This window comes from Tenebrio molitor, chromosome 9, assembly GCF_963966145.1.
Source record: "Tenebrio molitor chromosome 9, icTenMoli1.1, whole genome shotgun sequence".
Lineage (NCBI taxonomy): Eukaryota > Metazoa > Arthropoda > Insecta > Coleoptera > Tenebrionidae > Tenebrio > Tenebrio molitor.
This window is the reverse complement of record NC_091054.1, coordinates 14,840,488-14,863,922: the sequence shown is the minus strand read 5'-3', so window position 1 is coordinate 14,863,922 and position 23,435 is coordinate 14,840,488. Positions and strand designations below refer to the sequence as shown.

Sequence of the window (23,435 nt, the reverse complement as noted above, 5' to 3'; positions counted from 1 at the left end):
GATGCTGACTCGTGAATCAACGGTTCTGTCGGTTGGGGATCAGGAGTAAGGATGGGTTGTTCTTGGAATGTACTTGGCGTCACGGAATTCTGGGCGATCTTACTCGTAGTTATTCTACTGGGACTGCTTTTGGTTTCTGCAACTTCTGGAATATCAGCTTTCAGTGTCGTATGAATCAGCTGATTTGCGTGTCTCTTCCAATCTTCACCTGATTTTGTTCTACAGATGTATGTAGTTCTTCCCAGTTGTTTTAATATTTTCGCTTCCGTCCAAGTCCTTTTGTTTATTGTTCTGTAATCTCTGGCCATTACCACATCTCCCACCTTGAATCTTCTGTGCAGCTTCTGTGCGTTTTCGGATTTCACTTTTTCTATCTCTCTTTGATCGTCCTTGCCTTCTTTTAGAAAAGATAGTCTTGTCCGTAGGTCTCTACCTATTAGCAGTTTTGCAGGAGTCTCTTTGGTGATAGCATGTTTGGTGTTTCGATATGAGATCCGAAATCTGGAAATCAGAGTGTTGATGTTCTCTCTGTTGCATTTTTCGTCCAAGAGTAATGCTTTTATCTTGTTTTTGAAAGTCTTCACAGAGTTTTCCGCCGCTCCGTTGCTTTGTGGGTGAAATGGAGGGCTTGTTCTGTGCTGTATCTTGTTTCTCCTCAGAAATTCTTCTGTAGGGGTCGCTACTAACGATCTTCCGTTGTCGGATACAAGTAGTTTTGGTATACCCCATCTGGCGAAACAATCTCGTAACTTTTCCTCCAGTTCATCCGCTCTCAAGGAGTTAACTTGGTAAACTTCCGGCCATTTGGAATAAGCACATGTGATTATCAAGTACATCTTATGTCTGATCGGACCTAAATAATCTATGTGTACTCTCTCATATGGTGTCTTGGCTTCTGGCCATGGAGTCGGGTTTGCCCTGGGAGGATCTTGTCTCGTCTGTAAACAAGGTAAGCATGATTTACAGAACTGTTCGATACTAGAATCTAACGATGGCCACCACAGCCACGTTCTAGCTTGTGCTTTCATTCTTGACATTCCGAAGTGTGCTGAATGCAATTCATTCAGTAGCTGTTCTCTCAATGTCTTTGGAATTATTATTCGATAACCCCATAATAGTACTCCTTTTTCGTAGGATATTTCATTTCTCCTATGAAAGTAAGGTTTGATAGTCGTATCTACTTCGTGTGGCCATTTTCCTGTGACATATCTAGTTATTTGGAGCAGTTCCTTGTCCTCTTTTGTTGCTGTAGCTATGGTCTCCATGTCGATTGGTAATCTGTTGGATGTCGCTGCAAAATTAATGTATTTTCCATCTTCTTTGTACTCGTTTGATATCGTGGTTACATTTCTAGGAACACGAGATAAACAATCAGCTACGGGATTTTGCTTCCCTCTTATGTACTGAATTCGATAATTGAATCCTGACAGATAGGTTGCCCATCTCTGTAACCTGTTCGCTTGCATTATGGGTGTTGCTCTGTTTTCTCCGAAAAGTGCTAAAAGTGGTTTGTGATCCGTCTTCAGAATCCACTTTTGTCCCCATAAGTATTGATGAAATTTCGTTACTCCATAGTAAATAGCTAGAGCTTCTTTATGAACTACCGCATAATTCTTCTCTGCTGGCATTAGAGTACGTGAAACACATCCTACCATCTTCTCTTCTCCATCTATGATGTGATTCAGGACTGCAGAAATTCCTTCGTTCGACGCATCCGTTGTCAAGGTGATTGGTAATTTCGGATCGAAATGTACTAAACATGCGTCTGAGATGAGTATCTCTTTTATTTTCTTGAAGGCTTTTTCGCATTCCGGTTTCCACTCAAATTTACCATTCTGACTTAGCAGATTGTAAATTGGTCTTAGAATCGCCGCTAAATTGGGAACAAATCTCGAATAGTAATTGACCATTCCACAAAATGACCTCACTTGCGTGACTGTTTTCGGTTGTGGGGCTTCCGTGATTGCACTTATCTTGTCTTTGGTTTTCCTTAACCCGTTTTTGTCGATTATATGTCCCAAATATTCCACTTCGTCCTGGAAGAATTTGCATTTTTCTTTCTTCACCGTTAAACCTGCTTCATCCAGTTTCTTCAATACTTTTTCTAATGTTTCCAAGTGTTCTTTCTTCGTCGGACCCGTGATCAGTATATCATCTAAAAAATTAATAACATTTTTCATGCCCATGAATAGTTGTTCTATATATTTTTGAAATTTTGCGCTTGCTGGCGATATACCGAATGGCATCCTGTTTACTGTGAAAAGTCCCCTGTGAGTACTCCATGTTAAGAGTTTCTTCGCGTCTTCATCTAACTCAAACTGCGTGTATGCTTGGTTTAGATCTATTTTTGTGAAGTGTTGTCCTCCGTGAAGTTTTGCGAACATTTCTTCTATTCGAGGGAGAGGATAATTTACTTCTACCAGATGTTTGTTCACCGTTGTCTTGTAGTCGCCACACAGCCTTACTGTGCCGTCGTTTTTGAGGATTGGGACTAGAGGTGTGCCCCATTCGCTCGTTTCGATCTGGTTTAAAACTTTGTCTTCTATCATCCTGTCCAACTCCTTGTCTATCAGTTCTTTTAATGCCAATGGAATTGCGCGGGGTTTGCAAAAAATGGGTTTGGAATCTGGTTTGAGCTCTAAGGAAATTTTGGAATGTTTGTACCGTCCCAATTTTCCGCTAAAAACTTTAGGAAATTTACTTATTACTCTTTCTACTTCACTAGGTTTCGAAATAGCGTTTATTGATTGGAATCCTATTTTAAATGACTCTAGCCAGTCGCGTCCTAACAATGGTGGACCGCCTCCTTCGACTACGTAAAGTTTTATTGGCTTTAACATACCCTTGTAGCAAATTTTTACATTAATGTATCCCAATGGGTTTATTGCATGCCCTGTATAACTTTTTAACTTTGTATAATTTTGACTTAATGGGTAACTGGAAAATTGATTGTAATACGTTTCCCTACTTATACAACTAATTGCTGCGCCGCTATCAATTTCCATCTCGAGTACAGTATCGTCTATGTTTACTTTTACGATAAACGGATTACGAATTTGGTTCACATTTAAATTTATGCAGTACAGATCTTCTTCAACTTCTAAGAAATTATTTGATTTGAGTTTACTATGACAAATGTTGGCTAAGTGTCCAATTTTGGAGCACTTGTTGCACTTATAATAAGCAAATCTGCACTTCCCCCCGTGCCTCTTACCGCAATGTTTACATTCACCTGCTGGGCCGACTTGACTTTTGGGGTTGTGTTCTCCTCTTGAGTGCTGTCTGTTGTCGTTCGGTCTTGGTTTTTGGCTGCTTGACGGCTGCGGGTACTTCTTTTGGATCCTGTTGATTTCCGCTTCTAGGACTGATTCCTTCCTTTGCGCTGTTGAGACCAATTTGGACAGTTCTTCGGTTATTGGCTCCTCGCATATTCGGTCTAGGATTTTACCCTTTCGTAATCCTACGACGAACTTGTTTTTCAGCACTTCCGTCAGCTGTGCGCCGAAGTTGCAATTTACTGATGCACTCCTTATTCTCGCGTACCATTCGCTTATTGATTCGTTGATATCTTGCTGAAGGTCGTAAAATTTAATCCGTTCTCGCCATTCTGAGACTTGCGGGCTGTACTGTTTCACTAATAATTGGCATAACTCCGCGTACGTCTTGCTTTTTGGTAGGTCAGGATAGCATAAGTCTCTCAACAACTTGTAGGTCGGTGCACCCACCAAGCTAATTAATGTGGCTACCTGAATTTTCCCTTCGGTGATCTTGTTGGCTGCAAAGTACTGATCCAACCTTTCTTGGTAAATTGTCCAGTCATCTGCGTTGGCGTTAAATTCCTCTACACGTCCGATTATGACCGCCATTTTGATTTCACCGTTCTTTCGCCGTTTTTCCTTTCTGTAGTGGAGAGTTTTTTTCTTCAGTTTCTGCCCGTTAATTCCGTTTGGATGGTTTTCCTCGTCGCCACTGTGGTGTTTTTGGGTTTTTCATGGAAACACACGCATTTCTAGGAGACTTTTACTAACTTTTACATTTTACAAAAATACATCATGGAGTGGATCGTGCCAGCGTTCACCGGTGAATCTCCTACTCCGCGATAGGACGCAGGTCACCTTTTTTCCTACAGATAACGGCAGGCACCGATACTACAATGTTGAGTGGAGAAGAAGGACAATATGTGGGGAGGGATAATTGCTAATTTGTTAATTGGTTATTGATTTTGAATCACTGTTTTAGTTATTTACTTAGATTAGTTTTTAGTTATTATAAATATTATATTAAGTTAGTGGAAATGCATAAAAATCGGATTACTTTGAAAACCTGTATAGGTACCAAATATAGATACATACATACTGAGGCAGAGTCAAAACTGTGTTTCAGCATGTAGTGCAAAGGAACCCTCAACACAAAAATCGCGACTTTGGAATTTTTTGTCTAAAATGGGGCGCTTTAACCGGTTACAAAGCATTTCGTTTATTTTTGAAGTGAAACTTTTTATGGGAGGGTTTTGAAATTCTGATCGGCAACCTTTTTGTGTGACGAAAAGTGGTGGGGGTAAACACTGTCGGGTCGAGTGGGAGTGTCTCGCACAACGGTTGCGCCAATATTTCCATCTTACTTAAATGTAAGTTAATCTGTTTGACACGATACAAACAGCCCTTAAAATTGTGTATACTTCTGTCTTTGTCACACTCACGGCATTTATCGATAATGTCCTCTCTTTTAATTTGGAGGTTTAAAAATGAACGATGAGTTACGCATTTCGAAATTGTTTAGTGTTATCGTTGTTTATTAGTATATTGTATATCAAGAGTTGAAAATGAAAGATTTCACACGAGTTTGCAGAATTGAGCCACAAGCCGTAGGCGCGTGGCTTAAGCAAACGAGTGTGAAATCGAATTTTCAACACGTGGTATACACGATATTTTTCCGACGACCACAAAAAAAAAACGCTAATATTCGGCATCCCTTCAAACTTCAAATATTATTCGACAGAGCTGCGGACAAAACATACATTGGTGGCCATGGTTACTACAACTGTGTGCAATCATTTCATTGCGCACAGGCTAGAAGGTATCTGATTGGCTAACCAGTTTCATTGCACACGGGTTCGCTATTTGCATGCAATAGCCAACTTTCAATAATAGTTATTTGTGCGAATTTACGCATTTTTCATAGTGGTCGTCGGAAAAATTTATTTTCTTCATTAAAATATACAATTTTGTTGTGAATATGCTATTTAAAAGTGATTGATGAATAATTACAATGTTTCCCTGTAATACAAAAGTTTCACTTCTATCGTGCGTCTTTACGACACACTCTGTTTTTTTTTTAATAAGTAAGTGTGAAACAGTATTAAACAAATCTAAAAAGTTCACCGAAGGTTCACGAGTTGGCAAAGCCAAAGAAGTGCAATTCACGATCTTCGGTTTCTTCAGTTAAGGTTAATTTCATAACAGCCTCTTGTTCTTGACTGGTACTTGCCATTGAGATCATTTTTATTAAATTGCTACTTACCTACTTACCGGCACTAGCCTGCATAACCTAACTAAACCGAAATGTTTAACAACAACAACATTAAATTTCAATATTAATTAAAGATCTAGGTAAAATATTTGGAGTAAAAGCGTACTATATAACATCACTTTTGAAATTATTTTGATAACTAGATGAAACTAGGGAGCAGTGAATCAAGATTTATCAATATCTTTGGTGATATTACCAATTTTTGTTGCATAGTTTATTCCTTCTTTATACAGGGTGGTCCCGATATAACCTGCCAAAAGAAATCCAGTAATAGGTGACGATGAGTAGAACTCATACACAAAAAATGTTTCTAATAAAAGTCTTTTCGTTTTCGAGATAAAAATAATTGAAAATTTGGTCAAAATTTGCTGTACGCTAATGAGTTAATCGGTTTTAAAAAGGTAATTCTGGTTACTTGGCTGCAATTTCTTTAGCAACGGTACCTGTAACGCCTATGATGACATTTGTCAAGTTTAATTTTAAATTTGCGAATCCTTCAAAAAGTTATGAAATTCACAAAACAAGAATACGCCGATTTGCATTTACTCTATGGCGAAACACGTGGTAATTCAAGACCGGCAAGGTGACCATACGGCGAGCGTTTTCCCGAAGGAGTCCTTCCGTCCCGTTGTACTTTTGTGAAGCTACATTTGCATTTATGTGAGGTTGGTTCTGACTGATTCCAATACGATGGCGTCCACGATCCTCCATTTAACCCCTCTGGATTTTAATTTTTGGGGCCACACGAAAGATTTGGTATACGAAGTTGAAATAATTACAAAAGGCCAACTCCAGAAACGCGTAACAGGCGCCGCGAACCAGATTCGAAAAACCCAGAAATGCTGAATTCTGTTCAGTACCGGCGTACTCAAATGTGCTTAAATGCCAACGGAAGGCACACAGAACATTTATTATAAAATATTTTTTCTACTCCAGTTTACCTTTTATTATTTAGTAGATATTCTCAGTTAGAGTTGAAAGTACGAATATGTAAAGTGTAAATAAATGTATTCAATACATAATTTTGGCTATTTAACCACAATTAAGACGATACTCTTATTACACAGTTCTTCCACAATTTTGCACACACTACCTCTACATTTATTTACACATTGAGGAACACCACTTTATTTATTACTCATTCATCTCAGTCTACAATATCAGCTTTTGTACTTAAATAAGCTGGTGAATTAACGCACACAGTGTGCAGCGTTTTCAATAAATGTCATTAATTTGATTTAGTTTGTCAGATTTGAGATTTGTCATAAACGATTCAGGTACCTATGTTGCTTAGATACTGTCATACTTACAAACACCAACAATTAATTCCTGAGTAGGTACGTATTTTTGTGGCCAGCAGCGTCGAATGGGTGTGGATAGGGGTTAATTTTTCCCCATTATTTTGGACCTAATGAAAAGGGGTTTTTTGGACTTGTTAGATCCTTTTAATGACCCAGAATTTTTTTGGCAGGTTATATCGGGACCACCCTGTATATTTTTTTATCAAATCCCAAACGCTCATGTATCTTACCGTGGGAAATAGTTATTTACATTAGAGTACGGGAGGTGAATTTTCCGGCGCGACAACTGGTTTCGGCCACGATGGTGCAGCCGAGTGGCTGATTAGTTGGAGCGCCGGAAAATAACTCCCGTACGACATTTGTATTAGACTTTTCGGCTGACCAAAATATTAAATTTTTTGAAAATCAAGACTAATTTTATTGTAGAATTTGACATCGTCAATAACGAATCGAATGCTGTGGAATCAATTCCTTGACGACGGTGACCGCTCATTTGTTTTTTTTCCTAACAAATTATTTGCTGTGTTTATTAGGTTAAATTTTCACTGTTAGTGCTTGAAATTTTGATTTTGGTGTGTTAATCGACTGAAAAAATGTCTAGTTCAGATATTGAGTTAAATGTGAGACCAGATGCAGTGCGATTCGTAAAAGAAGGCCTAAATTCTGAATACATAATTTTTTTGACGTCCAACTCGGAAATAATGGAATGTCTGACAGTAACCAAACACAATCCTGAATTGTTCTCTAAAGTTGAGCATTGTAACATTAATGTTTATAATAATTGTAATTTTACAAAATAAATTATGTTAATAATGTTGCAAATTATTAAAATGTCATGTACTTCCTGGGGCCTGTTTCATAAAACTTACAAGTTGATTAGTGACTAGTGACAAGTGATTATAGAAATAACGACAAGTACTAATAATAATTTGTGTTTCATAAAATAGTGTTTACTACTTGTCAAACAAATGACAATTTCCTAAATTGTTATGGTGATTAATTGTTTTTTGACAAGAACTTGAAATGGCAAAAAAAGGCAGTTGAATCGCTGATTGCAGAAACCACATGATTCAATGAGTAAAGAAACGCCACGAGTGTAGTTATTAGAACTACTCATAGCCAGCGTGCAAGAACTTGAGTTAGTGCTGAAACCCCACGAGTAAGTTGTTTTGGGTGGTTTTATTTTAATTCCCAACATTTTGATATTATATTGACTCACGTCGTTTCTGCAATCAGCTATTCAGTTAATGTTACTTTCCTACAGGAAATTAATAAAAAAAAAACAGATTTTATTTGGAGCTTTAACACTCCAAGTAACTAAACAATCTAAACAAAAGGCTTGGCAAGAAATTTGTACCACGGCTGCAAGTTTGGAGATAGTAGCGAAAAAAGCTGGTGTGTGGCAGAGCTATTTGAATTTGATGCTGTATACTCAAAGCATAATTTCTTTGCGTTTCGTGTTGTAATCTATGTCCAATGGCATTAGATAATACTTCTATTTTCACAGAACGTAGACCGAACCGTTCATTAAATTTAAAAAAAGATTGAAAACGAAAATTTACTCTTTTTCGAAATACTCTGGGACGTTTTACAATTTCAACTTGTTCAGCGCCATCAGTCATCATTCTTACTGTCCAATAGTATAAAATATCGCACGTTCAAATGTAATCCTGGGCTGGAAAGGCGTTGGAAACCGTCAATTGTTGTGCTTTTTTAAAGCGTAGTATGTTGACAGCTAACCTAAAATTTAAAGCCAAAAAAATCTTTCTTTTTTTCTCTCTTTGCAATGTTTTACATTAAAAATAGAATAACTTAACGATTCTTATTCTCGAAGCAAATATCTAAGGGCACCCTTTGCTGAAAACGAACATGTTCAATTATGTCCCGATTAAACATAAACAAATGTCTTTCGTAACAAACGGCGCAAAATTCAAACTTTACACTGTTCTGAACGGTTTAATTTTTCCAACGCCTACTCAGCCCAGGATTCCATTTGAACGCCCTATACATATTTTAGTACGTATTTATTAAAATGCACGGTGCTCCCTTGACTTATTTGTCACTGTGATAAGTAATAGGAAATGTCATGAAAAATGTGTGTTATTTGCACCACAATGGTTTTTTGATTTTGACACAGCATTTAACTAATTTTTCGTGCCTCCGGCCGGAATTTGGTAAATTACAGATCTCGAAATCGTCCAGAAACACATGCATTGCCGGCCTAGTCCAGCTAAAAGTAGGGATTTCAAGTTGTCATCGGTTTCGGTTGGCATTTGTTATCAGAATTCTATCAAACGTCAATGTTTGTTCTGTGGATGGCTCGTTAAAAATGTTTTTCTATATATAACACCGTACAAACTACAAAGAAGCAATATTTAACTAAAATTAATTAATTAAAATTAAGTTTCGAGCCACTTCTTGAATATGGGCTGGTGTATTTATAACAACAAATGTTTCAGGAAAATGTCAAAAACAAAACAAATTAATTAAATTTAATAAATGTCAGGAAACAAGAGCGATGTTGATTTTAAAATTTTAATGTTTAAATGTAAGTGTTGCCAACACAAAAAAATCCCTAATACCAATGGGTATTAATATAATGTTCACCAAATTAAATTATACATAGCGCTGTACTCCAAAAAATTAAATTAACATCAAAAATTCTTAGTGGACACCAAATAATGATACTTTGGAAAATGAGAACAGCGTCACCAAAATAGCAATGTTTCGTATTGTTTTACTCTTGCTTGCATTCTAAATGCTATATGTTTACCGATTTTACTAAATGTTCACCAAATGTGGAACGCTCACGTTACGCGCCTTTACTGCAAATAAAAAAAAAACATGTCTTTTTCGCATACGACGTCTAATGTGTCTAATGCGAAAAAGACATTTATTTATGGGCGTGAATTTTGGGACTTCATATTACTGGACCATTTTAATTTATTATAATATTAATAATTTTATTATTCGACAATTTTCCAGAAGAAAATTATGTCTTACATTTTTAGACAAAATAAGAAATGTATTTATTGTTTGTCTGATAAACCAGATTAAACCATAAAGCTCCCAGAACCTTTCGCTAAGGGCGTGGAAACGGTCAGGGCCTCAGGGCATGACCAACTTCATTAAACTATGTTATGGCCATTCCAATTCCATTAAAATACGCTTCGTATGAAGTATGCTATGGATAGTGATGAAGTGGTGCCATCTGTTTGTTAGACATCACGGTAAAATTGCCGTCAAATTTGAAATTTTGTCAATCAAAAAACTCTGAAAATGCTCATTAAATGCATTATTTGTGGCAATTCTGAAAAACCTTTATTTCAATTTCCCAGCGACAATGGAGTTAGAGCTAAATGGTTTGAGATTCTTCGGGAAATTTGTGGCACTAGAAAAGAAATTCGTTAACATAGTTTAATGAAGTTGGTCATGTGATGGAGATGAAGTGGCGATATCTAGTGAAATTTAGAATAACCACACATTTAAAAAGTTAAATATCAGGTTATGTTATATGCCATTTCATTGTCAAAAAATGTCAGTTTATACTTTTATGACACTATGGCAGGAACATGAAAAATTAGTTAGCGTCTTAGAACCTCGAATTCTGTAATTCTTGCATCGTTTTACTCCAAAATGATCAAGTTCCACGACGAAAACGTATAAACTGACAGTTTTTGACAATGAAATGGCATATAACTTAACCTGATATTTAACTTTTTAAATGTGTGGTTATTCTAAATTTCACTAGATATCGCCACTTCATCTCCATCATGGACTTGTCATTTGGTTTACTTTTTTTCGACATTTGGGATGGCCATAACATAGTTTAATGAAGTTGATCATGCTCAGGGCTTATTATTTCAGGTAAAAATTCAGTTTGGTTTCCATACTTATCTATACAACTGTGTATTAGTGGCTGCGTTATAAAGGTGGCAAAACTGAAACACTTCGCCAGTATCGGTCACCCTTAATAATCTAATATATATTTTAACTAACAGGTAGAACAAACCTAAATGATGAAGACTTGGGAACTGCAAAAACAATAACTTTTTTGACAAACTGTTTGATAATAATCTTGCTTGTGGAGTTTACAAAAATCCGGGGCACACAAAATTTTGGCTGGAAGCAGTTCTACACTTACGCAATATGTACCTACTTTGGAAAAATTTTTGGATTAAAAAAACAGCACTTCCTTTCATAAAAATTTGAATGAAAACATTGGAAGGATTTCTGGATGTATACTAAAATTTAGCAGAAAGTGGCAAGTGTGAGTTTTTTATAGTTTGTAAAAAATGTTAATAAGATTCATAATATTTTCAAAATTATATTCAGTAACATAATTTCGGCCGATAATATTAAAAGCAAAATTTCAACGGTAATTCAAACATAAGTACCTAATGTTAATTTTTCGTTCACTTAAAAATAAAATTGAAGATGAAATTATTGGTGAAATAATTCATTTAGCCACATTTACATTAAGGGGTAAAATTTAATTTTAAGTGGTAGAATACGCGAACGGTAACATTTAGGAATAATATTTATAAAAAATGAAGCAGAACTGTATCAAAAACGGTTGAAAATAAAATATCGAAAGTATTGCTGGCGTTTTAATTTGTTGTGAAAATTTGCGTCGATAAAAAAATCAAAGGAAAGGTAAACTCATCCAGTAGGCTGTGATTTTGCACCCTCACCAGGATAAGAGATGGCGGTAAACGCTTTGTGCCCAAAAAATGTATAGGGAGTTTGCGTTCTATATGTTCTTATTTTGTCTATGGTAGATTTCATAGATAAAATAAAGATAAATAGAATGAAAAGAGGCCTATCAATTTTGTGCAACAGAATCCATGGTAATGGTTTATTGCACCGTCCACAAGCCAAGAGATGGCGCAAATTTGGAGGGAAGACATGACCAACTTCATTATAGTTTAATGAAGTTGGTCATGGGGAAGATTTAAACTTTTGAAATCAAAGTTGTCTCAATTCATTTCATTTACTTTCATGTCACGAAGTATTGTTATCACGTCTTTTCTAAAAATTTAATTACGACAATTCGTGTTCGTGGCTAAAACTGTAATACTATGAAGCTTTGTAGTGTTCAAAAGTGCTAGCACCCGCCACAGGTTCCCCAATCCTTTAAAATATCCTGCGCGACTTCGTGAATGGTTATGAAGAATGGGTAATGTTTATCTCTTCGAAATCGATCAAATGAAGGTTTACAATGGATATACGGTTTGTGCATCCACATTTCAGACTTTCCGATTACGACACGAACAATAAAGGGAAAATACGGCAATTCCTAGCTTACAAATTCCAATGGGTAAAGTGAACACTATTTAGAATCAAAATTCTATAATAATCACCTTCAAACTTTTTAGAAAATGAGGATGATCCAACCAGGTCTATTATTCATGGAAATTACGAAAAAAGAATTCCCGAATTGACTTCCTACATCACCAATTCGCCAATTCCTTACCACATATCCGGTGACCAAATACATTTTCAAACTTCAAAAGAAAGTAACCAGTTTTCTGTTGAAAAAATCAAATGCTGTGTGAAATTATTCTCAAAATATTTATGTATTAAAGGCGTAATGAAGGCGTTTGTGGCCCGCCGCGTGACATAACACGCTAGGGTCACTAACGCTAATTATGCCCGTGGTACATACAAAACTTTAACTTTAACAACGACTTGACATCGCTTTATGCAACCGGACCTTAGTAAGTCAGAATTCACATTTAGGTATTTTGTCCGGTCGAAGTTTTGAATTTTATAATAATTTAGGTAGATTCAATTTTAAAATAACCACACAAAAATCAGGAAGGTGGAATAAGCCAGTTATTGTGATTACTGTAGTAACGGCATAAACAAGGGCCATAATAGTTATTTATTTAACGAGTTCGTGTGTAATTTGGACTTTTTTTGGCATGAGTGGGCCAGTTTAAAACTCGAGTGAAACGAGAGTTTTAAAGGTCCACGAGTGCTAAAAAAGCGCAAATTACACAAGAACGAAATTGAATACAACGTTTTTTTGTTCAACGAGCCCCCCCAAAGGCTCCAAATGGCTGAAAATTGTTAAAATTAGCTTGACATTTCGTTTTGACAAGTTGTCAAATTTATAAAAATCCGTTCACACAGGAGAAAATTTTCAAATTTTGACAGTGTCGAACAAAAAAACCTTTTTTGTAATATCTAGTTGTTAAAGGTGGCTTTCCGGACTGTTTGTCACCATATAAACAACCTCATAACGACCGGAGTCCGTTATAGGTGTCCGTTATGAGCGGGAGCGGCCGTTAGGAATGACTAAATAACTATAGCAACGTAGATCTAAACTTTATTTTTCAACTTTTTTACAATTGGTATAATAATTAATGTTTAACGTTATGGGACACACCTTGAATTAATCGAAATCCGTATGCCACTAGCAGATGTAGACGAGATCGAAGATGATGCTTCAGAATTTTAACACTAACACAAGCGCGATTTTGCAGGGAATAACGATGACCTCACTTCCGGACATCGGGAATATCTTGATTGCGATTCTTGATTGCGATTTTTTATTGATTTCATTCACTTATTTTCAACGGAAAGTTAAGCGTTGAACAAATCTGACAAACAACATTGAAACAATTTTTTTTCACAAACAACGGTTGACATGACGACGTCCTCTGCACACTTATTATTCATTCGGTTTTTTCGATGGCGTTGAAAAAAATGTATTTAAAAAGATAATTGTGAACGAATCGTAGAGATATTACAAAAACTATTGTACAATACACGTCCGTTAGGGCCTTTACAGCCTCGCCAGTATTATTCGACTCGCTCTGCGAGCTCGTCTCACAAAATCTCTGGCTCGGCAGTAAAGGCTATCCTAACGGACTTCTACTGTAAAATACTATTACAGCCCGGGGCTATAATATACTGAATTACGCCCTAAAAACTAGTCCATAAGTAGGCAAAAATCGCCCGATCGGACATAAAAGTAGTTACCTCCTACTAATAAGCTGCTTTTTTGTGTGGGTTTCAGAAGCTACGCGCCCCTGCAATAAATAAAAAAACTCTGAACAAAACAACCAGCCGGGTTTGCCTTCTGTTTACAACCACAAAATGTTTCCTATTGTAGACATATCAACTTTTACACAATGGGATAATTTTACGGCCTCAATATAACCTTAGAGAAAACGGACAACTATAACTAAGTTTTATACAACCGGACCTAAGTCAAATTATTTAACAACATTATAACGATAATAAAGATTTATGATAGGTCGTTCTCGAAAAGGAGCAGGTATAGTTCTCCCAGAGCTGCAGTGATTTTATGGCAGGGTACCATTGCATAAACGTTAACAACACCAACAATAGGTTTAAACCACAAGTACAACCCCTAATCGTAAATTCGTCCAAGTACTACCCTGTAAACTGACATGTATAGAACGAAAATGATGATTGACAGGGGTCTGTTTATGTCGCTTATTGGCATCAACAGGCGTACTAATTACTATTGCCCTGCCATAAAATCGCTGCAGCTCTGGGAGAACTATACACAGGTGTCCCAGAACTCGCTCCCCAGAGAAAAGAGGAGAAATCTTCATAAGGACAAATAAATAATCCCAAAGGAAAATTTTTCTATCTTGAATCGTATTCAAGAGAAGAACATTTTAATTCGACCAATCAAAGCGTTTTAAGCCATCCAGGTCTATTTCCCGTAATTATTGCTAGGTTGCATATTTTATTACGTTTTCAATAAACTAACCGGCTATGAAACTTTTGAGAAACGTCAGTGCCAAATTTCATTCAAATCGCTTTAGTACCGCCGTCGTGGTCAACCGTGCTCTTTCATCATGTATTTTGCAGCGGATTATGTGAAAATGTTGATAATAATTTACGGAGAATGTGGAAATGAAGAAAATCCACATGCTCTATTTTCAATAGCAACGATTTTATATAAATTTGTGGGCTGGTCCTTTAGGGAATCGTATGGTATGTCTTCAATAGAAATTGGTTTACATGTCAGCTAACTTCTCTCTTTAAATTTCCTGCACGATTAACGAGAGACATTTACGCAGAATTTTTGAACACAGACATTCCAGTTCTTTTTCGTGCTAACTTGCTGGTTTAAACATGACAGCTCATCACCAGACTTTAGCCGACAAGTTCGAGAAATTCCCGGTAAGAATAACTCAGTGGTCGCGTTCAGGGACCTTTGGGTACAATAATTACTCCTGGAATGATTACGAATAATCTTCCGTGCATTAGAATAAACAAGGTTGTTTTCAGAACCGCCATTAGTTGTTTTATTAAAAAAAATAAAAATAGATTTATACGATCGATGGTGAGTGTCACATCTTGAAAGACATCTGCCTTAACCCAACATGTTGATATTGACAGTTTGGCAGAAATGTCATTCTGACAGTGTGACCAATTGCATTCACATTAACACCTGGAGTTCTCTTTCTGGAATTGGTGGATGTTAGACGTCTCACAACTATGTTATGTAAGCTTGGGATCTAGATCGTAGTCGGTATTCGTCAGTTTTCTCTGGGGAGCGAGTTCTAGGACACCTGTATAAATACAGTGAATTTTCGAAATTCTCTACCTGCAACTTTGGTGGTAGATAACCATCTGTTCCCCATCCTAAATCTTTATTATTGTTATCTTTACATTTTTATTTGAACATGTTAAATAATTTGACTTAATAAAGTCAGGATTCACATTTATTTTGTCCGGACTATATCACGTTCTCCGTCTGCAATCGGACCATCAACCACCAGACCTGGATCTCCTACAAATTCTCTAGCTCTAACCCGAACATAGATCTCCAGACCTGAACTTCTAACAGAACGTAAACTTATTAGACCTGGAACTTCAAATTCAGAACTTGTTCGCACCGGTCTAGGACTTGTATCGCCGTATGACATAAGTCCAGTAGGTATAAATCTATGTTTCGTGAAGATTCTTTTCCAAAATAAAACTAACTTCTAGCCTGCTAAAATGACTCCGTACTGACATCGACGAACCGTACCCATTTACCCTGAGCTTGAAAATCCCCGTCCACCAATCGCGTCCAATTCCACTCGATGGCTTTGGCCTTGGCAAGCTTCGTCCACAGACTCCTCCCTTTCCAGCCATGGGCTACGGCGCCCAAGACCACTGACCAGTTGAGCTTACTTACGCAAACTATTGCATCACCAGATTAAACATTTTGAGAAAAATCGCAGTTATATTAAAACAACACTGTTTATAACAGGCATAATGATGAACCATATAGGTGCGACAAGCAATGATCTACGCTCAGCTGATCTAGGTGATGGTGGTGCTCGGATTTCCAAATATTCATCCTTGTCCAGCCATGGAAACCTTCTCCCTGCCCTTACTTTCGATTCAATGCCGCACTGATTCGTACCTCTGACAATTTTGAATACTCCATTTCGTCCCCACTCATCGCCCCAACTGGTCACTACTGTCCAGTAGTTTACGCGGTCATCGTCAGTTTGGGCGGTTACGCTTTCCTGTGAATTCCACCCTATGATTTTAACAACTTCAGTTCCAATTTTTTCCCCTACAACGTGTTCGTAAACCCCTAAAGCAATCAAATTTTATCTAAATGTCATTTTGAAAGTGGTGTTACTGTTGATCTTACCTTCGCTATAATATAGAAGATCTTCGTACACCGTCATTTCTGCCACAACAGGACCATGTTTTATAATTTCAACCTGTATCTGTAATTCATCGTTTGGTAGTCTGTATGAGAGTGATCCGAAATGTTTATCTCTTTTGTACGAAGTGCGAAATTTTGGATTGGTGCATCGTAACTCACACTTGCTACTTTTCTGGTCCACAAACGAAGATTTTGAGTACGGCATGCAGCCCTTCGTTATCAAAAAAGTATTATCTAGTGTCAGCCAAAACAATATTAAGGTTAAGAGAAGTTTGTGAAGAAAAATGAAGACACTACACAAGAAGAAGTAGGAAGTAGAAGAATCGCAAAAACGTGTCCCAGGTAGACAATGAATTTATCGTCAAATAGAAATTATGGTTTACCTATTTGACAAATGGCTGTTCTTTAACCTTGACGCTTCAGTTTAAATAAAGGACTAGTATGAGAAACAATGAAACTAAGAATATTTGAAGAACTTACAGCATACCAAGACACGTTATTTGAAGAGTAGCTACAAGAAACAATTTAGCTGTGTCTTACTTCTGAAACAATGCCTTGTCCCATCCAAAATTGGAATACTTTCTGCACAACACCTCCACCGCTACCATTTTGTTGTGTAGCACATTCGGAACAACACGTGAGTAGATCTTCTGGAGAGAGACGAGTCGTGAAGGATTCGTTACTCTCAATGCACAATCTGTCGCTCAACATCGAGGCTGGTATCATCGCCTACAAGGACCAAATCGTAATTGCACTTTTGAATGAGATTTTTTTTACCCAGCTAGCGTCGCAACTTTCTTCTTTTACGTTATCGTCATTGAATACATCTTGGCAAGCGTGCCATTTGTTGACGGTGTGATACGATTTGGGAATGTCTGGTGGTGATCCAAATTTGTGTTTCAGCACGGGCAAGTCGTCTTGTTCTTCGACGTGCTTTCTTTTCCGGAAACAATCGTACAATTTGTCGGTGGCCTTGCCTTTCCCAGAGTCCCATTCGTAATACTTGTCGTTGTGTTGTACGTGGCGCCAAAACTGATCAGGAGGGTTAAAAACTGCGACACCAGATTGTACAGCAAGGACAGTGATAAAAAGAGTAATCCATAAATTCTTCATTGGTTCATTTAGGATTCTGGTAAATTAATAATGGTGGATTCCTAAATTTTTTAACTCGAAGTAGAAATAGAAATGTGGTCGTGACATTCCATTGAAATATTTTTTCCTACAACTGTTTCATTTCTTTGTTGTTACACAAATAAAATCTCCTTGACAACGGTTGGCTAGGTGACATAAATGCAACACTTGTGTTATTGAGATTTATAATAAGAACAATGATTTCTTGGCTAAAAACTGATATATTTAGAACAAGACTCAATACACTTCACATTAGAACAATGTTCAAAAGGATCAACAAAACGCAGTTTAAAAGTAGCTGTTCACATTCAGAAAATCTAGATTTAGAACTTGCATTATAAATTCACGAGGATTCATTTCTGACGGGTTTCTTCCTGCTCTCACATCTGACTCAATGCCACAGTGATCGGTATCCCTCATGATTTAAAAAAAAAAAACATAAGTTCCCCCACTCGTTAGCCCAACTGTTTGTCACTAACCAGTGCTTGCCATTCTCTTTTTTAGCCCATCCCATTATCTTGACGACAGCGCACCGACTTCTTAATCGGCGAAATGTTTGTACACGCCTCAACCAATCACAATTCATCGAGCCTTCAAGACTCAAGCTTCAACTCACCTTCTTTGTAAAAGAAGAAGTCTTTATATACCGTCATCACTGCTGCAACAGGACCGTGACTCATCATCTCCATTTGTATTTGTTTCTCGCTGTTCGGTAATCTGTAGGGCCCGGATTTTAGGCAAAATGGACTATTTTTATTTTTTAAGGCACATGTATGAAACTTGTCTATAAATGATTTCTGGCTTAATTAGAGTAATTAGAGCCATATTTGATTCTGCCTATTCGGCCTAAAATGCCCTTTAAATACCTATTTTACCTTTTAACTGCCTGAACATGCCTAAAATGACCAAAAATCAATTTCATTTTTGCGGTTTTTTCCCAATTTTCGAATTCTGGGAAGTTTACGGTATTGAAAATGTAAAAGTGGTACCTCAATAAAATTTACAATGCTTTATGATTTTAAAATTTAAGGAGATGTAATTACTGAAATGTACAAAGTGCAGTACAATACAGGAATTACTTTTTCGCTTTTACGGTTGGGACCATGATGTCAGCGGTAAATACTCCGACAATACCTAAGTACCACAAACCATTAGACTGGACTGGCATAAATTACAGAGTTTATCTGTTTGCCTCTGTTCGAAGGGGTGCAGGTATACGCGGTCTAATGTTTTCTGATACTTAGGTATTGTTAGAAGCTTTAACGTTTATAAAATGGTCCTTGCCATAAAAACGAAAATTAAAATCCCGAAGTGAAACAATAAGAGAAACCTTAAGGGTGTCATTTTCTAAAAATTTAAGAAATATAAAATTAACCATCTCCTCTGAAATTTGGTGGGAGACGTAAATATAAGCATTACAAATTTGTCATTTCTCGTTTACTTTATCTCCGTGCAGTGGTCGTGTTTCTTGTGAACCTGTTTAAAGTGAACATAATGCCGAAACAAAAAATTAGTTTACGCGAAAAAATATTACAGTGGACAAGCAAGAAAGATTTATATGAAATAAAATCAACCCGAGAAATGTTTTGTAAAGCTTGTGGTAAACTGGTAAGTTAAGCATAATTAAAAATATGTCATTTTATATTTTTTACTTATTTGAAAATTTTATTTTTTGTAGTTTATATGCGAAAAAAAATGTCACTTGCAACAGCATGAGCAAACGGCCATCCATAAAGAGAACATTATGACACCGCTTCGGCAAACGTTGCTGACACAGAACTTGGAGGAATCGGCAAATAGTACATTCAATATGGAACTTTGTAACGTCTTTTTAGCTGCCAATATACCATGGCACAAACTACAAAATCCTGCGTTTCAGAATTTTCTGACAAAATATTGTGGTAGAAAAATTCCGGATGAGTCTACTTTACGGAAAAATTATTTACCAAAATGCTACAAAGATGTATGAACATACTATCTTTTAATATTTAATTTAAAATTATTTTCACTTTTAGACTATTGACCGCATTCGGAATGAGCTGGATCCTTTTAACATATGGGTTTCAGTTGACGAAACAACAGATGCACTTGGGCGATATGTGGCGAATTGTCTGGTTGGGAAACTTTCAGAAGATGAACCTGGAAAATCTTATCTTTTGGCGTCTAAACAATTAGAAAGAACAAATCATGAGACAATAGCTAGATTCGTAAATCAATCTTTAGGTAAGGGTTTTTCACTTTTTTAAATTTATTTTGATTTAAAATTTCTATGCGTAGAAATCTTGTGGAGTACCAGAGTTGTTGCTGAAAAGTTTCTTTTGTTTGTAACGGATGGAGCACCATATATGATAAAATCTGGTAGACACCTTAAGGTGTTTTATCCAAAAATTGTGCATGTCACATGCTTAGCGCATGCTTTAAATCTAGTGGCTGAAAAAATTCGCTATCAATATGAAGATGTGGATAATTTAATTTCGAACGTGAAAAAAATTTTCGTTAAGGCACCTTTGAGAGTTGAAATGTACAAAGAAAAACTAAAAGAAATGCCACTGCCTCCACAGCCAATTTTAACACGATGGGGAACATGGCTTCAGGCTGCTATGTTTTACAGCGAACACTTTGATTCCATTAAAGAAGTAAGTATATAAAAGATAAGCAAATTAATTGATTGTTAAACTGTTTTTAACTACTCACAGGTTGTCATGTCCTTTGATGGAAGTTCTGCTGTTGCTATTCAAAAAGCACAGTCTATAATGAAGAAACCCGGAATAAAAAACCAATTAATTTATGTTCGCAGTAATTTTAAAATAATCTGCGAAAGTATTACTCAATTGGAAAAAAATGGGTTACCTTTAACCGATTCAATCAAAATTGTTGAAAACGTATTTACCTCCCTAAAAAAATCTCCAGGCCCTGTAGCAGCAGTAGCATTAAAAAAACTTGAAGATGTTACTGAAAAAAATCCTGGATACAAATTTCTTCTAGAATTGGCAAGAATTTTTAGAGGTGAAGATGTGCCGGAACATGACACCAAAATGGAAGAAATTTATTACAAATTTGCGCCCATTACCTCTTGCGAGGTAGAAAGAAGTTTTTCAAAATATAAGTCCATTTTGGTGGATAACCGACAATGTTTTAAAGTAGAAAATTTAGAGCAATATCTTGTATGCAATGTAAATACGTAACAATGTAAATAACTAACAAACTTGTAGTATTGTATATTAATTAATAAAAAATAATTAGTAAATATCTTGTTGTGTGTACCTACTTAAAACTTTAAAAACACATTTTTTAATTTAATTAACCACAACTTTAAGGACCTAGTATGGCTTATTTTCAGTTTTTAAGGGACTATTTGCAGTAGTTTAAGGGACTATTTTAGGCACCTATTTCCGACTTTTTAATTGCCTAAAATCCGGGCCCTAGTAATCTGTAATGGGGAATCCCAAACGTTTGTCTTCGTTGTAGACAGTCCCGTAGTCTTTGTTGGTGCATATCCTATGGCAACCATTCGTGCTGTGACCATTGTCGGAAGAGCTAAAAGTCATAAATTAGTTTTTGGTTTTGCACACAAGCCCTAACCACTACGAAAAGTCTTAGTTCCTTCGAACTGTAATCGTGTCTTCCAGACACGACACTCTCGTTCATCCCAAACTCCCAAGCTTTAGTTTAGGTCAACCCTCCGTCACATGCATTTGTGTTCTCTGTGCAGTCTTTCAACACCTTAGCTCGTCTTCGGCAGACAGCTGAACCACCTTGTGGTGGAACAACATAGGTAATAAAAAAGTTCCAAAGCACAAATATGTTTTGAATATTATTATAAACTGCACACGCCCTTGCGGTAGTTTTGATTTATCATTTTAGTGGAGTAACGTTAGGTTTTTATTTCGGAACCAGTAGCAAGAGCTCGGATTTGAACGAAATTTTTTTAATGTGTTATAAATAAAACATATTAAAACCTTTATAGGTTAAAAATTGCCGCTCATTGTTTATTTCATTAATTTATTTTTTATTTATAAGAACTGAAATTTTCCAGTTAGAAATCGTTATTTTCGCAAGAAAAATACTAGAGAACAATATAGAATGACTTTGGGAAGAGTATATTGTTATATTGAAACTTGTTTGGAATGAATTGTATGCGGAAAAAGAAGAACAATAGGCAGATGTTCGGTAGCCCGGTGTTGACCGACTCAGATAGAAACACGTCCAGTTTGTCTTCTAGAGTTGCATAGTTAGCATTTTTTGACTAGGGACCGAAGAAAAAGAGCGCTTTAGCCGGGAAAGCGTTATTACCAGGAAAAACTTGTCGGTCCTTTTTTTGCAAAATCGGACCACTTGTCGGGATGTTAGAGCTTCTGCCTTGGAAGAACAAATATTTTCGCTTCCAGCTCCTCATATTTCGCCGATTGTATTTTTTTTCCGGCTGGCTCCTTCATGGGCCGAAACAAATTCATTTTTTTTTAATATCGTACGTAAAGTTGACCCACTTATGTTCTTGGACGCAGCAAAATCTTTTTGATTCAATGTAGATCGATCGAACTCTTTCATTAATGTATTTTTTTTCTTTTATTGAAAATTATTTTCACGGCATTTTATACGTTGTTAACAGTACCGAGGAAGAAAAGGTAGAGGTAATTTGAATAGAGAAGAACCTGTCACGTGACCTTTGCTGCGCGTTGAAGTGGAAGGGACACCGAGTGCAGGGGCGTAGCTAATTGTTTTTCCCATCTGTCTGACGTTCGACATAGTTTGATTTATGTGATAATATGTATTTATTGATACTAAAAATTCTTGAATATACTTTATTAGTTAACATAGGTCACTTTAACAGACATTATTAAACATAACAATACCTATTTCAGAAGCTGTTAGCTGAAATTAATTGACGCTACACTTGTGCAAGTGCGCACCTGAGTCGCCACCTCCCCTTGCAGAAAGAAATGGACTAGTCCGCCCGAGTCCAACCAAATTTCGTCTCTTACGCATATCACGTGACAGGTTCTTCTCTATTCAAATTAGCTCTACATACAAGTGGAAAATTTGTGAAAACCTTTTGTAGGGGAGAAAAAAAAATCCTAGAAATTTATTTTCGCAGAATCCATTAGATCATGGTAGGTATAGTCCATTTTGTTTTATTATGGCCCGATGAGCTTAGTCCGAATCAAGAAGAAGTCGACGTGACCTGCGTCTGCTTTCGACATTTGACAGCACTGCATAGTGCTAGAGTAAGGCCGGCCTGAGATATGACATTTGGTGGAGGAAATCTGCGCAGACAAAATATTCCAGTTGCGTGGCAAAACCGGTCATTCGTTTGAACAATTTGTGATGGTGTGATATGATCAAAATATTAAAACTTGTTTCGCAGTCTAGGACTGGTTTTACAAATCTATGAGGGGCATGATGACCAATTCAATAGACCGGGACCAATGGCTTAACGTGACTTGCGAATCGCGAGGTAGAACATAGCCTTTTTTTTAAATTTCGCCCTGGGAATAGGCAGAATACGGGATTTTTGACATATTTGAGGGCGAAGTCTAGCATTGTTATTTTATAACTTTATAACTGAAGTAATTTATGCATACAGAGTTGTGGATAAAAGTACACGTAAAATAATCTTTTTTCATTCAATTTTGTAATCGTATAAGTGTTCGGTTGGGTGTTGGGTGAATTTGGTTAGCACAAAAAGCAAAGTCGTAAACAAAATTGCACTACATGAACATGTTAAACAAATCTCACAAATCTCCCATATTTACTGGCGAATGGACTCGTCCACACAAATTGGTTTTGCGCGCAGGTAACGTGACCGTCCCTTTACA

At 36.7% G+C, this 23,435-nt stretch overlaps 1 protein-coding gene and 2 long non-coding RNA genes across 4 annotated transcripts in view; 2 read left to right on the top strand and 1 right to left on the bottom strand.

Moving 5' to 3' along the window:
* LOC138138849 (uncharacterized) overlaps positions 1-23,435 on the top strand; it is a 206,940-nt gene that overhangs the window by 72,742 nt on the left and 110,763 nt on the right. The gene's annotated exons all lie outside the window — the stretch shown is intronic.
* Positions 16,031-23,435, bottom strand: part of LOC138138843 (cathepsin B-like cysteine proteinase 3) — a 39,691-nt gene continuing 32,286 nt past the window's right edge. Inside the window, exons 1-4 of one of the 2 annotated variants that reach the window (XM_069058943.1) lie at positions 17,266-17,735; positions 17,029-17,217; positions 16,471-16,699; positions 16,031-16,410 (exon numbers count right to left, since the gene is read on the bottom strand). In XM_069058943.1, the coding sequence (XP_068915044.1) occupies positions 16,049-16,410; positions 16,471-16,699; positions 17,029-17,217; positions 17,266-17,601 (1,116 nt within the window). In that variant the 5' untranslated portion in view covers positions 17,602-17,735 and the 3' untranslated portion in view covers positions 16,031-16,048. Of the gene's footprint in view, positions 16,411-16,470; positions 16,700-17,028; positions 17,218-17,265; positions 17,736-23,435 lie in introns of those variants that run through there. The other variant, XM_069058942.1, reaches the window with a different exon arrangement.
* LOC138138853 (uncharacterized) lies at positions 18,343-20,866 on the top strand. The gene is made up of 4 exons (XR_011162124.1): positions 18,343-19,582; positions 19,635-19,842; positions 19,897-20,255; positions 20,316-20,866. It is a non-coding gene; the product is annotated as an uncharacterized lncRNA (long non-coding RNA).